This window comes from Sparus aurata, chromosome 5 (assembly GCF_900880675.1).
Source record: "Sparus aurata chromosome 5, fSpaAur1.1, whole genome shotgun sequence".
In the NCBI taxonomy this organism is placed as follows: Eukaryota; Metazoa; Chordata; class Actinopteri; order Spariformes; family Sparidae; genus Sparus; species Sparus aurata.
Genome location: NC_044191.1, coordinates 8,378,692 through 8,393,139, shown reverse-complemented (window position 1 = coordinate 8,393,139; position 14,448 = coordinate 8,378,692). Strand labels below are relative to the sequence as shown.

The following is a 14,448-nucleotide window of genomic DNA, read 5'->3' as shown; positions in this document are numbered from 1 at the left end:
TAACGCAATGAGGATGTGGACGGGGCGGACCAAAGTACTGCAACCCTGCAAGGAAGGTCACTCTTAAGAGGGAATAGCAGCCTGAGTGATGGTTCACAGGGAATATTGAATACGTGTAGTGCTGAATTTATTATTAGAATAACTAATGCAAAAGAAAAATGTCCAAATGTTTTCTCCTTCCAGCTTCGAAAATGTGAGTATGTGCTACTTTAATTTTCTTTAAATTATTAGTTTTGTCCCAAAGATATTCAAATAAAGACCCGCCCCCACTCTGCCAGTCAGAGGCAGAGTGGGGGCAGGTCATACCAAGCAAGGTAGTGTGATCAAAAATAGTGCCCCTACAGCTGGTAACCATGGCTGCGGTATAGCCGTATATATATTATAAATGTATGTAAGTATATCTATATAACGCCTGCTACATAGTGACGCACAAAAGTAAAAGAAGCAAAGGCTCAACTCCAAACCAGGCGTTTCAGGCAGTGCAGGAGCAGTGTTTTCTATGGGAGAGAGTAACTCCCATTAGCTTGGACTTTGGGCTGTTTCACATTGCAGTCCTTCTACATGCACAAAAGTGCCACATAACATCACAAAGCAAGGGCATAAACCCAAAAAGCTAGAATTGCAATCAGTAGAGTGCATACCTCTGCCAAGGCCAAACAGTCCCCTTTTGTATTTCCTCATATATACCAGCCACCTAAACACTTGGCATTTTTTGCATCCAGATCCGTACATTACTCCCCGAGAAAACAGTGAAAAACATGCTTGGGTAAAAGGAGTAAAATGTGCTTCACAACTTTAGAAATGCTCAGATTTGCTTGATATACATGTTGTGTCCGTACAAGCAAAGAATCTTGTTTGTAGTTTCTTGTGTTGGCTGCTTATCAGATAATACACAGTAAATGGCTTGTGAGAGACATACGGTATGCCTCTTGTTTCCTTATAATGTATATAAGGTTCAAAATCTTTATTTAATGTTCAGTGTTCTGCAGATCTGATTGCATTGTTTTTAAATCATTTTACTCTCTAAATCTTCTGCTGATAATGCTGAAGTAACATAACAATTCCCCTTGAGCGATCAATAAATTATATCTATCCATCTTCTTACATTCTATAAACAAAATATTAAGTCAGATAAAAAATGGCCGGATTAATGCTTAATTAAAACAAGCACACCTTGAGGCCCTGGATGAGGAAGCATACAACAACAAGACAAAATCTGTGTGTGTGTGTGTGTGTGTGAGTGAGAGAGAGAGATTGTGAGACAGAGTAGGGGAATGTGCACAGCCGAGGGTCTTTTCTCTGTTATTATCCCTCCCTCCACCCTGACTGTCACTTTCCATCAGGAAAGCACTCCACCTCTCCCTCTGTTCCTCTTCTCTCCTCACCTCCATCAGCAGCCACCCCCACCTCTTCCCTCTCCACAGCGCCGCTCCAGTCCCTTTCCTGTCGACATCCAAGTGGAATTCAGCCAGCTGCTTTGGGCTATAATGGACCCCTGTGTACAGTCACACCTTAGCACTGCATTGGCCAGGCACCATTTTGATTAAAGACCTCCACTGATTAATTACGCTAATTACAAAAAGCTTTGAAAGAAAAAGAATTTGGTCATTATGTCATGTCTGTTTATCTTTAGTCCAGACTGAGAATGTTGTCTGGAGGTGACTTACCTGCAGAGAAGTGCTGCATAGATGAGCTGATAAGTTCGAAAAATAAATTAATCACCCACTGTTTTAACAATCGATTTATCATTTCAGTCATTTTTCAAGCAAAAATGTCAAACTTTTGCTAATTCCAGCTTCTTAAAATGTAAGGATTTGCTGTTTTTTTCCTCTACATTCATGACAGTAAATGAAGAGTAAATGCTGGCTGGACAAAAGAGGTCATCTGAAGACGTCACTTTGGGCTCAGGTAAAGTTTAGTAGCCAGTGGCTGATTGTCAGTGACTACTGAGCAACAGGGTTGTCACGATTATTGAAAATGTGTTCATTTGTTGTTCATGTAGAGTGAAAAGTTAATATTCAAATGGTAATAGCCTGTTTGAAATGTACCATCAGTAAGTGCATTAGGCCGTTTGTTGTAGTTTGCGATCCAGCAGAGGGCGCTCTAAAACTTTAGCTTGACTTACACTAAGCTAACAATAATGTTTTGGTGGACAACAAGCAAGCAAACTCATCCTAAGCAGACAGTATAGACACCAAAACATCTGAGAAGCAGTGTGTGGAAGTGCCACACCGTAAATGACAGAGCCACCATCAATAATAAGGCTGTGTGCCGATATTGTAAAAGGCAGCTGTCTCGCTCTTAAACAACAACAAATCAGCTAGCTTAACTCTGAGCATAGCAGTGGCAGGTGTACAACCACGTTTGACTGCATATTATTGGTTAACCTTGTTTTCCAAGCTTCAGAGGCCAAGGAAGATCGCTAGGCTCTGAAGCCAACTTTCTTAGTGGCCAAACTGTGTAATTATGCAACATCACGCGAAGGAGGACTGGGGCCTAAAGCGAATTTGTACTATCAAGAAAGCTGGATAAAACGGTGGATAAATTTTTTGGGCGTCACAAAATGAGTCATTTTACTCTCATAATTTGAGCCATGCGGTCCGATAACATTTGGAAAGTGTAAAAGATATTGCCTGATTAAATCACTTTATCCCCATTCAAGTGAGCCCGGCGCTAAACTGAACATTAGCCAGCTCGGTTGGAGGAAGTCACTCGTGCACACGTCTGCGGGCTTCACAACATGGAAGATCAATACCCGGGATGTTGAGCAATTCTGGCTTCATGCACAAATAAGCAGCTTTCATAGGAATAAATAGGGTTTGGGCTCCATGCTGCAACCAGATGTAAGTTTCTGTATCAATGGGCCGAACGCAGCTAAGTTATGGAAATGTGGTGGGGGGACTGTGGCCCTTGAAGACTCACCATGGTAATGCCTGCCGGACGCTCACTGGGTCAGACAGTTGGAGGTTGCCGTCAGTGCGCCAGTGGCAAACACAGTCACGTTAGGTCTTGTTTGTCATGGACTGCAGCGGTGTGCTAATAAGCAACTGCTGCCTCATATAGTGCTTTCATGGTACTGCAATGTCCATTTTTGATACAGCGCCTTGAACAAATTCGGTATTGACACAACTTATACAATGATACATGATTGTGATGCTGTATCTTCTGATGCTAAAATGTATATAAAAACACTGTGGCATTAAAGACAAATTGACGAGGATTGTGTTCTGTGTGTTAAGCACAACAGAAAGTTAATTTACTCCTGACCATGTTGGCACTACAGCTTGTTTGTGTTGCATCACTGTCAGAGAGAAGAGTGCAAGCATGCAGCTGGGAGTGGTGCAGTGACACTGTGGGAAATGAGTATTGAAACCATTTCAAACATTCAGTATCAGCACTTACTTGTATTTCAGGGTTTTTGACAACCCCTACTGTCTTACGGCAACTCTGAGGGGACACACAACGTCAAATTCAGAAACCACATAGGAAGCTCCCCACCCCCAAGAGCATCATCATCCATTTCAACGTTGCACTGTGGACACATGCCAATTCAGTAGACCTCATACAACGGTACTGATGAGCATTACTCACAAATGATTAATTGTGACAATAATTGGCAGACTAACTGATAATAAAATAATTGTTGGTTGCAGCTCTACTACAGTATTATACAGTATACTGTACATGGTCCGTCTTTAGATCTACAACATGTCTGACCAAAACAACAGGCCCACACTGTGTAAAACATAAAAAACACTTTGACACATTCAAATATAAAAGCTCCTGAGTGCCCGCTTCTGTCTCGTCTCTATTATTGCTTCTTTCTTGACTTTTCTGTTCTAAATCGGGAGTTTGGAGTTTGGAGGCTCCACTCTTTGCTCACTCTGCTTTCTTCTGACGCAAGTGGGATTTCACAGTCAGAGCTGATGCATACAGCACCTGACCTTTAGCGCGTACATAGCAGGAATCCTTTTTACAGCTTCCTCCCACAGACCACCAGAACAGTTCCCACACACATTTACTACATACTGAAGTACACGAAAGACAAACAAAAACCTAAAGCGCTGCCCTCCTCGACAATCTGCAGCATTACATATGCTCTGCAAGTTTACAGGCAGCATCCAGACCACAACCGCAGCACTCTGCCGTTTGTCAGCTTAACACAAAACAGACATGAGAACACGACCATCTCTTCTTTGTCTGCCGGTGGGTTTTTTTTCACTGTAAATCATCGTGGAGGGGCTGTTAGCTGAGGGAAATGAGCCAGAGGGGAGGAGGTTCTCACGCCTGTGGAACCAAAACAAACAAAGGCCCACACCGGCAACACAGCAGCCAACAGCCGCTGATAGGGGTTATCTCTGCAGTCACACATGGACCATCTCACTACAGCGAGCACAAAACAGCTGTAATGGCCTTTACAACTCCAGGCACACAAAAGCACAGACTCACACATTCATTGTACACCGCACACTGTCTTGTGTTGAACTGACATTTTGGTTTTTGCTCATGAAAATGTAAACTATAATGATTCATTTACTGTTTCTTTTTTATTTCTTATTTGGGAAAAAACATCTCTTTGGGTTGAGGTTTAACTTGGCAGAGATTGACTGACTTCTTGTAAAAGAGATTTTAGAGATTTTTCCATCGACAAAAAACTGAACTGATATTGTTTTACACTCAAGGGCCATAAAAACACAACTCCCGATATGTTATCACCCTTTAAAAGAAATGATATTTAACATATTTTGTCTTAAAAAAAAAGACATTTGTTATATGTCTTGTTGAGTTGTGTCAGTAAACACAACTAAACACAACACAAACTTTAGAACATTATTTCATTTGTGAGCATTCTTGCCTGAGTCGTGCTGAACGATTTTAATTCGCAATGGTGAGGAAAAAAGATGGTTCTAAGCAACGATTAACAATGTCCAATTAAAGGTCTGCAAACATGGAATATAATACTTGTCACCTGAAAAGAATTCTTGTGTTTCAACTTAGAATGACCCCATACAATTATAAAGGGCTGCAACTGTTGATCTGAGTGGCGCATGTACAACAGTCCACCGTCTCGGACAGCTATGTACGTCAACACCACCCGGACAGACCCCATGCAGAGCTGCAATAGAACTGAAACATTTCTCGAGTTAGTTTACGATTCTCATTATATTTGCTAAGGATTGTTTGAGACAGTGATTTGGTTGAGGTAAAACACGTGTGTCATGGTTGAAGATGCGACTGAGGAAAGTGAGAAACTCGGATTTGAAATACTGTCCATTTAATCCATTTCAATATATTTACATTCCCTTTACCCTGTGAGTCAGTGTCATATTTCTGCTTGCGGTAGTTTCTCTTGCGGTAAAATGACATCACAGCAGTAACCAACCGGAACCCGTCCTCATTGAATAATAATCATGTTTTGGACGCTGATGTTACATCTATGAGCAATCATCACTGACTTATCCATCTTTCATGAACGTGAACCTGCTCTTCTCTATGCTTTGTGCCATCCCTCCATCATTTGAGAAAACATAGGAGAAGCAAATGCTTAAAAGCCAGGCGGCAGAAGCAATAGCTGCAGTGTGAAATCCATCAGACAGGCCATAAGTGTTGGTATATGATGGAGATGGCAGATAAGCCCGTGTGTTTTGCTATGGGAGTGGGTGTAGTGAAAGGGGATCAGTCCACAGCAGTGTTTAGAGGTTCAAAAGCCCCTCTGGGGAGGAGAACGGATCGATCCGCCTTGGCCTGGAGCCAATCCTTTCCCTGCCCTCGGCCAAATATTCATCCACACTATATATAAGCCTCTAAGCCTCGAGTGATACTGTATATACAAATCACTGGGGTTCAGCATTTCACCACAGACTGGTGTTCTTGTCCTGCATTTGTATGATGGACTCCACGCCCTGTGTTTTCCAATGCCAACTAAACACAGATGTGTTTAGGCTGCTCTCCACAGAGAGGGGCCCTGCCGATTCCTTCTGCGGTGTGTGCGTTGTCGTCATGGTGCTCTGATTAGAGGGAGCCATGGAGATAAACTACGGCTGCCGTCTCATTAGTCCGAGTAACTCTGCCCACAGGAGCTCCTCCCAAACCCACAGGAGAGCAGGGCACCCCAACACGGCCTGCAGGGACAGAACACCACAGCTGCCACCGCTGGCAGACTGCACCATCGCACACACGTCAGCAAACTCCACACACACACACACACACACACACACACACACACACACGGGACACAAAGCACACTCAACTCTCCTCCCAGCTCTTGGCAAAAACCAGCGTCAGAAGATGATCATTGGCTCCGCGACAAAATGGGGTTTCCCCACAGGGACACTCCATAAGCCTGCAGCAGAGCGAGTGGCTGCGGGTGACCCGCTGAGCTACAAATATAGCAAACATCTGATGTGAAACAGATGCATCAAAATCCACAATAAAACAAGCTGAGTGTGTTTCTTGGTGCGGTACAACAACATCACTACAGCCTTGAAGCTAAGGCTCATGGGAGCTCAGATCGATGGCCGTGGCCTGGCAGAGGTTTGCCCACGTTTGGGGACACGAACAGAGCACCCAGAGGAGGAGGAGGAAGGAGGAGGCAGAGGAGGCAGCGGGAGTCCATCAGGCCCGGCCGTGACAGGTTTATCCCAGCCGAGGGGGAAGGTAACACACCGAACGGCACAATGAGGACCGATAAACGTCAGGCCTAGCCGCGGCGCCGTGGTAATGGCTGACAAACGGCTCAGTGGCTCATCTCGCAGCCAGTCAACCCCGAAACACATGTGCTGCTCTGTGTTCTGTTCTATCAGAGGGGATAACACCAACGAGAAGGCGCTCCTTACACCACAACCCTCCTGACAGTCAGGCAGAAACACTGCCGCTCTCATATTCAGCAGTTAGAACATGAAAGAATGCTAGGAATACAATACAAGGAATACAGAGAATAAAGGGAGGCTAATATATCATGTGCTATATTTACTTAGCAAATAATTCTTATATGGGGCTTCAGATCTTATACATGCCATCAGAGCCTTCACAAATGCTTTTAAATGTCTTTATATGGCCCTTTTTTGGAGGGGATTGAAGAATACATGCTACTTGGAGGTAGCGTATTTAAATATTCCTCATCATGGCTCAACAGTGTGTATCAAAGCATGTTTGCTGTATATATGCGGCATTAATGAAACAAGTGGTGTCAGAGCAGGAATAATAACATGTTATTTATCCATAAAACATCTTTCCTTATCATTATTTATTTTTATTCAATTGATTTTTATTTTCAACGGGTTAGGGTTAGGGTTAGTATATGCAGCTTCGACCGGTACCACACGCCGCAGAATTTATAGCCTGAGCTAGCTTTGCTACACCCGTCTGTAGATGGGTTTCTATAAAAACGCACATGCAGCGTAGCAAGAAAGCACACACACGAGTGACAGGAGCTGCAAGTATATGAGATTTTCAGGGTAGGATAACCATCCTACCCTGAAAATCTCATACACTGCTGCACTCAGAAAATTTCTTTCAAGCCGTAATTATTATTATCATTATCATTATTATCAACAACAACAGGTGCAGTATGTCAGAATTGGCCCCCAGTCGAATTCATACTCAAAATCAGTCAGGGTGCAGCATATCATGGGGCCAGCTGTTACCAGCTGCTAACTGTACCTGCCGCTAGCTAGTTAGCTCGGTTAGTCATTCGTCTTGCAATCAAGGCTGGAAGCTCAGAGCACCAGGAGAGTGTTGGTGTTCAGCTCCAGCAGATATCTTACAATCATAACTTCAAACCTGCTATTCATTCACAGTCTGTTGATAATTTTACTTAATTTGTGAATGTTTTCAACTAAAATTCGTACATATTGCAATACTTACTTTATGTCCTGGCAGACATTAGCCTTAATTAGACCTAAATTATATATTTCACCAACACGGTAGAATTCAACACTGTGGATACGCAAATGCACACAGTGTGATCACCATCAATTGTCACACCATGGTTTACCTTTAAACAGGTATATTTTTTCAGTTAAGTAAAAATGCTTTCATTTCATCCCAATTAAACTATACACATGTAAATCTCTACTTCTTTAATTTCCCATTGTTTCTCATAAACGACTGTTTTGCCTCTGGTGGCAGCATTTAAAATCTGATTTAAAGTGGAAAGAAGTTCAGCAACCTCCTGATTTTAACCAACAAGCTCTCATGTGACTCAACGGTGTCCTGCAAAAACAACTATGGAAGAAATTGTTCAAATTTACATGGCGACCCAAATAAAATCTTCGCAGTCTCTGGGTTTGACTGATTTAGAGAAGCATTTCATTACATTTGGACAGTTTTTTTTTTACATAATCAACCAGTTATAAGACTGACAGTTGGTCCATGGGGCTTTCTGAATTTGAGCTATACTCTGTTTACTCAGTATTCTAAATAACACTGCCAACTCGATCCACATAGCTTAATGCATATGCACATGAATCACTGCATATGAATCAAAAGGTGACATAATGCAGCTGATGCACAGTGAGGTCACCTTCTGTACACCCCCCCCCCCCTCCCCCCCATGTATCTGCTTGTACCTCTTATGATGCCCTGATGTTACATAAAACCTTCAAACAAGAGACTTTAAGAGAGGGTTTTTACTCTCCGTGCTCCGCCTCATCAAAGAGGTGATGAAACATTGCTTTTCATTGCAGACATGACCTGTCCCCCAAGCGTCTAACACAGAATTCCCTTGACTTATAATTGCCTCTAACACAGTGATATGTGGCTGAATCAGACGTGAAAGAATCACTCAGGCAGCTGAGGTCTGTCCAAGGCTGGTTTTTTAACAGATGCCTAAAACCTCCCCCACATCTCCTCTTCAAACACGGGGACAGCAGGAAGGTGAATCCACACACAGACACAAACATCTGGTCATGTTCGAAAAGGTAGCAGAATCACTTTACAACCAAACAAAAAGGCAGTTTGGAGGGGATTTCACTTCATCGAAAGCAAAGTCTACCGCGTTACAAGGGACTGATCGCTACTGACTGTTCAGAGACAGACACAGATTATTCGTAATCAAGATAAACAGACGGATAACTGATATTTGGAACCGTACAACTTTCAAAAATGACCAGATAACAATTACTTGTGACGTGCAACACATCAGATAGTCTTGTAGGCGGGACAATGAGTGAGACCAGAGTACAAACTACAGACTGGGCATGGGGCAAAATGAATTGTGATTGATGATACTGTCCAGATAATCATGGAAATATACTTAAAACTTTAAAATAAAAACTCAAACTTAAACATACCGGAATCACTTTAACCGTACACTTCGTTAGGTAACAAAAAAATCAGTGAACAGGAGATAGGTAGTGGCCTCGTCTCCCTGTTGTTTTGTAGTTTGGAAGCCATGTACGAGCTGAGCCTTCAGCCACGGTGACAGGCTAAGGCAAGTCAAAACAAAATCAGGAAACCAATGTACGACTGTATGTCAGAGAGCTGAACAGATTTTTAAAGTCGTTCATGTGAGGATATTCATGCTTGTGCTGAGGATTCACCACAATCAACTTGCTTTGAGGGTTGTTTATTGTTATAGCTGAAAGGCTATTATCTATGACGTGTAACCAATCAGATCGAGTTGTGGGCGGGACGTTGAGCGAGACACGGTTTGGTTAAAAAACAGCCAGAGAAGTATTGCATTCTTAAATGTATTTATTTTAGGGGCAATCGCACACAAAAAACACTGATATTGATAATCTGAATAACGCTGAGTAACGGCCGTGATAATCAGTCATCTGATAATCAGTCTAACCCTAAACTTCACTCTGACAATACTACTAGGGATGCATGATGTATATCAGACCGATTGGCCCAATACTGGGATATTTGTATTATTGACTATTTATTGGTATTGGTGAAATTCTAGCAGATAAATAGAGCTAATAATATGAAGCCACATAGCTTTCTTTGACTTGACAACAGAGGCATTTTCAAACTCTGATACCATAGATGAGATGAAGAAGAAGAAGAAGAAGAAGAAGAAGAAGAAGAAGAAGAAGAAGAAGAAGATCCCTATACTCTACTGTGAGCATGTCATGGCCAGACGTAATCGATCTCTCAGTGTCCATAACATTTGTCTTGTTCTTTCTTACAGAACACAACTAAAACATAAAACTCAGGAGAGTATCAGTATTCAGGCATATTGAGATATTGATTCAGTCTCTGACATATAACCAGATTATTCTACGTAGTGTATATTCTTTACATCTTGCGGAGTGACACACATTGAGATAATGTGGCAGAAACCACGAGCACTGTCTCTTAAACAGTAAACTGCGTACGACGTGCGGTTGTCGTTCTCCCAAAGCAATGACAACACATTTTAATATCACAACAGGCTGAGGAGGGCGAGGAGCATCACACTGAGCCTCGGCACTCATCTGCCTGATGAATGCTCAGCCCCCCATCCAACACGGTGACCTTTGGCAAGGTCGTGGCATTCCGGCAGCCGCATAAAGACACTCCTGAATGAATAAATTAGTGCTCATTTGGTGGCTTTGTGTCCTGTTTGTTGCGTCGCCTCGAGGCTCAACCTGTGGCTCTTCAACACCAGTCCCAAAGTGGACGGGACGTTCAGGAGTCCCTTTATTATCCCCCTGGAAGTTACATAACGTGTGCAGCGACCCCACCGAGCTCTAATGTAATGGCTCCCCGTGTGATAACATGATATGATAATAATATGTGCATCATTTGTGGTGAGCTCAGCCAAACACAATTCTTTTATTCACCTATTACGGACATAATTATCATGTATAGATAAGCTGGTGTGTTTACTTGCATATTATCTCCCCTTTAGGTGTCACCCTCACATGTAGAGAGGAAAACTTCTTGTCTCTTACCTGTGTCCTGTCGGAACTGGTGCATGGACTGCAGGTCGATGATGTAAGGGGAGAGCTGGCCATCCACCTGCCCCAGCACCACACTTCCCCGGGCGTCCCCCTTCAGTACGTTCTCAATATGGTGACAAACAGCTGCGGTGTAGGGCCTCCAGCGCCCGTGTTCGTTCAGCCACTCCCAGACCACCACCCGGGCCAGGTTCTGAGGAGGGTACCCCAGCCCGTTGACGGGCACCAGCAGCCCTGATCCCGGACGAGCCATCTTCCTCTGTGGTGTCTGCGCTCGTGGGCTCGAACAGCTCTGCAACCCTGCCAGTCAACTGGCACACTGGAACATATTCATCAGCGGCAAACGGAAAAAGCTAGACTCAGCGATAAGTGTGGTGGCTCTCAATTATCTCATGCTGCTTTCAAGCACGCAGCTCTGCTGGAGTCATCATCTACAGGTGACTGTTCGCGCTTTGATCAGCCAGAAGCAGCCTCTGTCCTCTCGAGTGTTGTTGTGTTTGAAGTGGCAGATGATGGTGGTGGTGATGATGATGATGAGAATTGCAGCCGTAGTAGTCTCAATCCTCCACAGCGGCAGCAGGTATACAGGAGACACTCTCTGCACAGAGGACAAGGAGAAGAAAAAGAACACAGTGGTAAACAAATGATGTGATGTCTCCCAGGGGTTATTACTCAACAGTCTGTTTCAAGGGAAGATGACACAAACCAGCTCTGTGCTCGAGTCATTAGTGGCCTGCAGCTCCTGGCGATTCTGTTTACTTCTAAAGTGTAGTGAGAGGGAGAAAATGCACAGGAGCCTGTGAGCTGTCTCGGAAGCAGACTAACTGTGATTGTCATCATATTGGTGTGGTTGGGGACAGAGCAGCAGCCAGATGCTATCACAATCCTAGCACACACCATATTACTCAGCCGTCTCCACACACAGAGCCGTTCAGGTGCAGCGGAGGCAGAGCGGAGGACGCTGTCTCTGTTGCTTCTGTCATGTGTAAACACAGTTAAATCTCCAGGCTCGCTCTGAGTGTGTCTCGCAGCATGCACGGGTTGATACAGACCTGTAGGCTGCAGTTGCGGAGCCGCACATCTGTCAGGTAGAGGCTGCATCCGACGGGCTCCGGCCGAACATCAGATCGCACAAAAAGAAAGGAAAAAAAAAAAAAAAAACCGAGCTGCAAAATCTCGTAACGCACCTGCTTCTTCACATCTGTGATTCCTCCTCTCCTTCAAACTGAAATCTTCCTTCAAACCCTCCTCCTCCTCCTCTTCCTCCTCCTCCTCCTCCTCCCGCAGCTCCGCTAATCCAACGCTCCCGCACGGGGGAAAAAAAACAAACCCCACCGAGACGTCGTTCTACCCTGGTGACTGTGCCACGGACTACAGCAGCTTGTTGGTCCGCTGTGTTAAAGTGAATGCATGCCCCAGTTTGCACGGCCGTCAGTGTGTGAGCCGCGCGCGCATCCCGCTGTTCACGCGCATCTCTGCCTCGAACGCCGAACGCCGCGCGCTCACATGGTAAACACGCATTTTCTCGCCGCCCGCAAATTACGCACAAATGTCCGGGCGCACCTGTGTGGTCAGCCGTTGAAAATCGTCCAATGTGTCAATTACAGCCAAACAAATACATACAACTTCCGGTATCTGGTTTCAAAATAAAACCCCTGCCGACACGGGCAGAGAACAAAGTGAGGCAGATTAGATGGAGATGAACTCCTGTCAGACATGTAGGCAAAGGTGATCAGATGGAGACATTACATTTTCAACAGAACACATCTTGGCATCTGATTAAACACTCTGGCAGACACGTGACATCCACCTGACACTAAAACTGTACAAGTAAAACATACTGTCACCCTCAGTTAGAACAGGGGCCACTGTTACACTTCATAGGGCCCACAGCTCAGGCTCCTGGGGTCCCATATGTATATAGAGCTGTCAACAGACCATGGGTACATCCAGTGGTGGAATGTAACTAAGTATATTTACACTACTTAAGTACAATTTTGAGGTACTTGTACCTGTGTATTCCACTATGCTACATTTTGGAGGCAAATATTTTTAACTCGCCTACATTCATTTAATCAACTCAACAACAGTACCCCGTCAGTTTATTTCCTTCAGTTACTGGTTACTCTGCAGATTAGATGCTGCATCAAAGCCAAAGTGGCTTGTTTTTTTAAATGTACTTATATTATCAGCAATCAGCAAATCAGCAAAAACACTGATTCTTATGACCAGAATAATGCTCGACGACTTCAGTAATTTGGTCCCAGTCTAAAATTCTAAGTCAAGTCCTCCTGAATTATGACATTATTGGACAATTTTTCTTTCCTGTTCAACAGGTCTGACAGTAAAGTCCCCTCCCATCATATTCAAACAGTAAAATACTGACAGCCACATTAAAAAAAAAAAAAAAAAGTTTATCAGAACAGTTAGTCCAGTCCTCCTTTTCTGGACAAAGACAAGTACATAACATCTGACACAGTTCCAAGAACTACAAATTAATGAAAAGCCAAAGCATCTGTTTGTGACATAAAACCTGGTTTCATGAACATGTGGATCATTGTTTTACGTCACTGAAAGAAATTACAGCGGTGATGATTAAGTTTCAACATATTAGAACTATTCACAGAACTCTGTGAAAAGAATCTCATTTGAGATTGATATCTTGCAGAAGCATTACTATGATTCATACATTGCAGTTTTTCATGGACAATGCTGACAATGTTGACCTCACTGAGGGCATCATGATCATGGATTGCAGCAGCTGAAAAAACTTTTCTGAGGCTTATTTTGCTGGCGTTCTAGTTCACGGTGCGTCTGCTTGACGAGCTCAGTGCTGCTAGTTCCTGTCAGTAAAGATCAATTACATCACATCAGTGGTACTGACTGACTAGACTGACTAGACTGTAACCAATAAGTCTTTACTCATATGTTTTCCAAAGTGACTGTGAGAAATGCGATAAACAGAATTGCTTATTCACAGATTCTTGCTTTAAAACAGGATATCTTTTTAGTTGTACTGTTGGTATGCCTTTAGAGGCCTTGAAAACTTTTTTGAAAGAAAAAAATACATGTTTAAAGAGAATCTTCATATCATCTCAAAAGGAGTGCCTGTGCTGGTATCAGATGAAGCAGGCTCGATAGCAGCAGTGATGCATGTCTACCCACATCATTAATGGAGCGACACAGGGTGAGATAATATTCATGTTGTCAGTTGGGTGCTTGCAGTCTTCAAAACTCCCATATGATCACTGGTTTGTACACAGATGGTAAAATAATTTTTCCTGGTGTGCTGTTCCCTCTTTTACTTTTTTTTTTTTTTTTTTTTTTACCTACTTGTACATTTAAAAGTAAGCAGAGAGGTCAAATGTCTGAAAACAAATTATATAGAGGATTTCATTGATACTGTTGCACCAATGTGACATGTTTAACTGACATCCCGGTCTGCCTGTTGCGTCAGTAGTTTGATGTAAATCCCACCAAAATAAGACAACAGTACCATCTGCTGCCAAATTAATGTAACATGTTGCGGGGCCTTTCCCCCCTGGTTAGTTTATCCTGA

At 43.4% G+C, this 14,448-nt stretch overlaps 1 protein-coding gene across 4 annotated transcripts in view; it reads right to left on the bottom strand.

The window, feature by feature from the left end:
* dtx1 (deltex 1, E3 ubiquitin ligase) overlaps nt 1–12,514 on the bottom strand; it is a 51,515-nt gene extending 39,001 nt beyond the window's left edge. For 2 of the 4 annotated variants that reach the window (XM_030417473.1, XM_030417476.1), the window contains exons 1-2: nt 11,942–12,081; nt 10,884–11,487 (exon numbers count right to left, since the gene is read on the bottom strand). In XM_030417473.1, coding sequence (XP_030273333.1) covers nt 10,884–11,142 — 259 coding nt within the window. In that variant the 5' untranslated portion in view covers nt 11,143–11,487; nt 11,942–12,081. Of the gene's footprint in view, nt 1–10,883; nt 11,488–11,595; nt 11,786–11,941 lie in introns of those variants that run through there. The other 2 variants (XM_030417474.1, XM_030417475.1) reach the window with 2 other exon arrangements.
* Between the last annotated feature and the right edge of the window lie 1,934 nt (nt 12,515–14,448).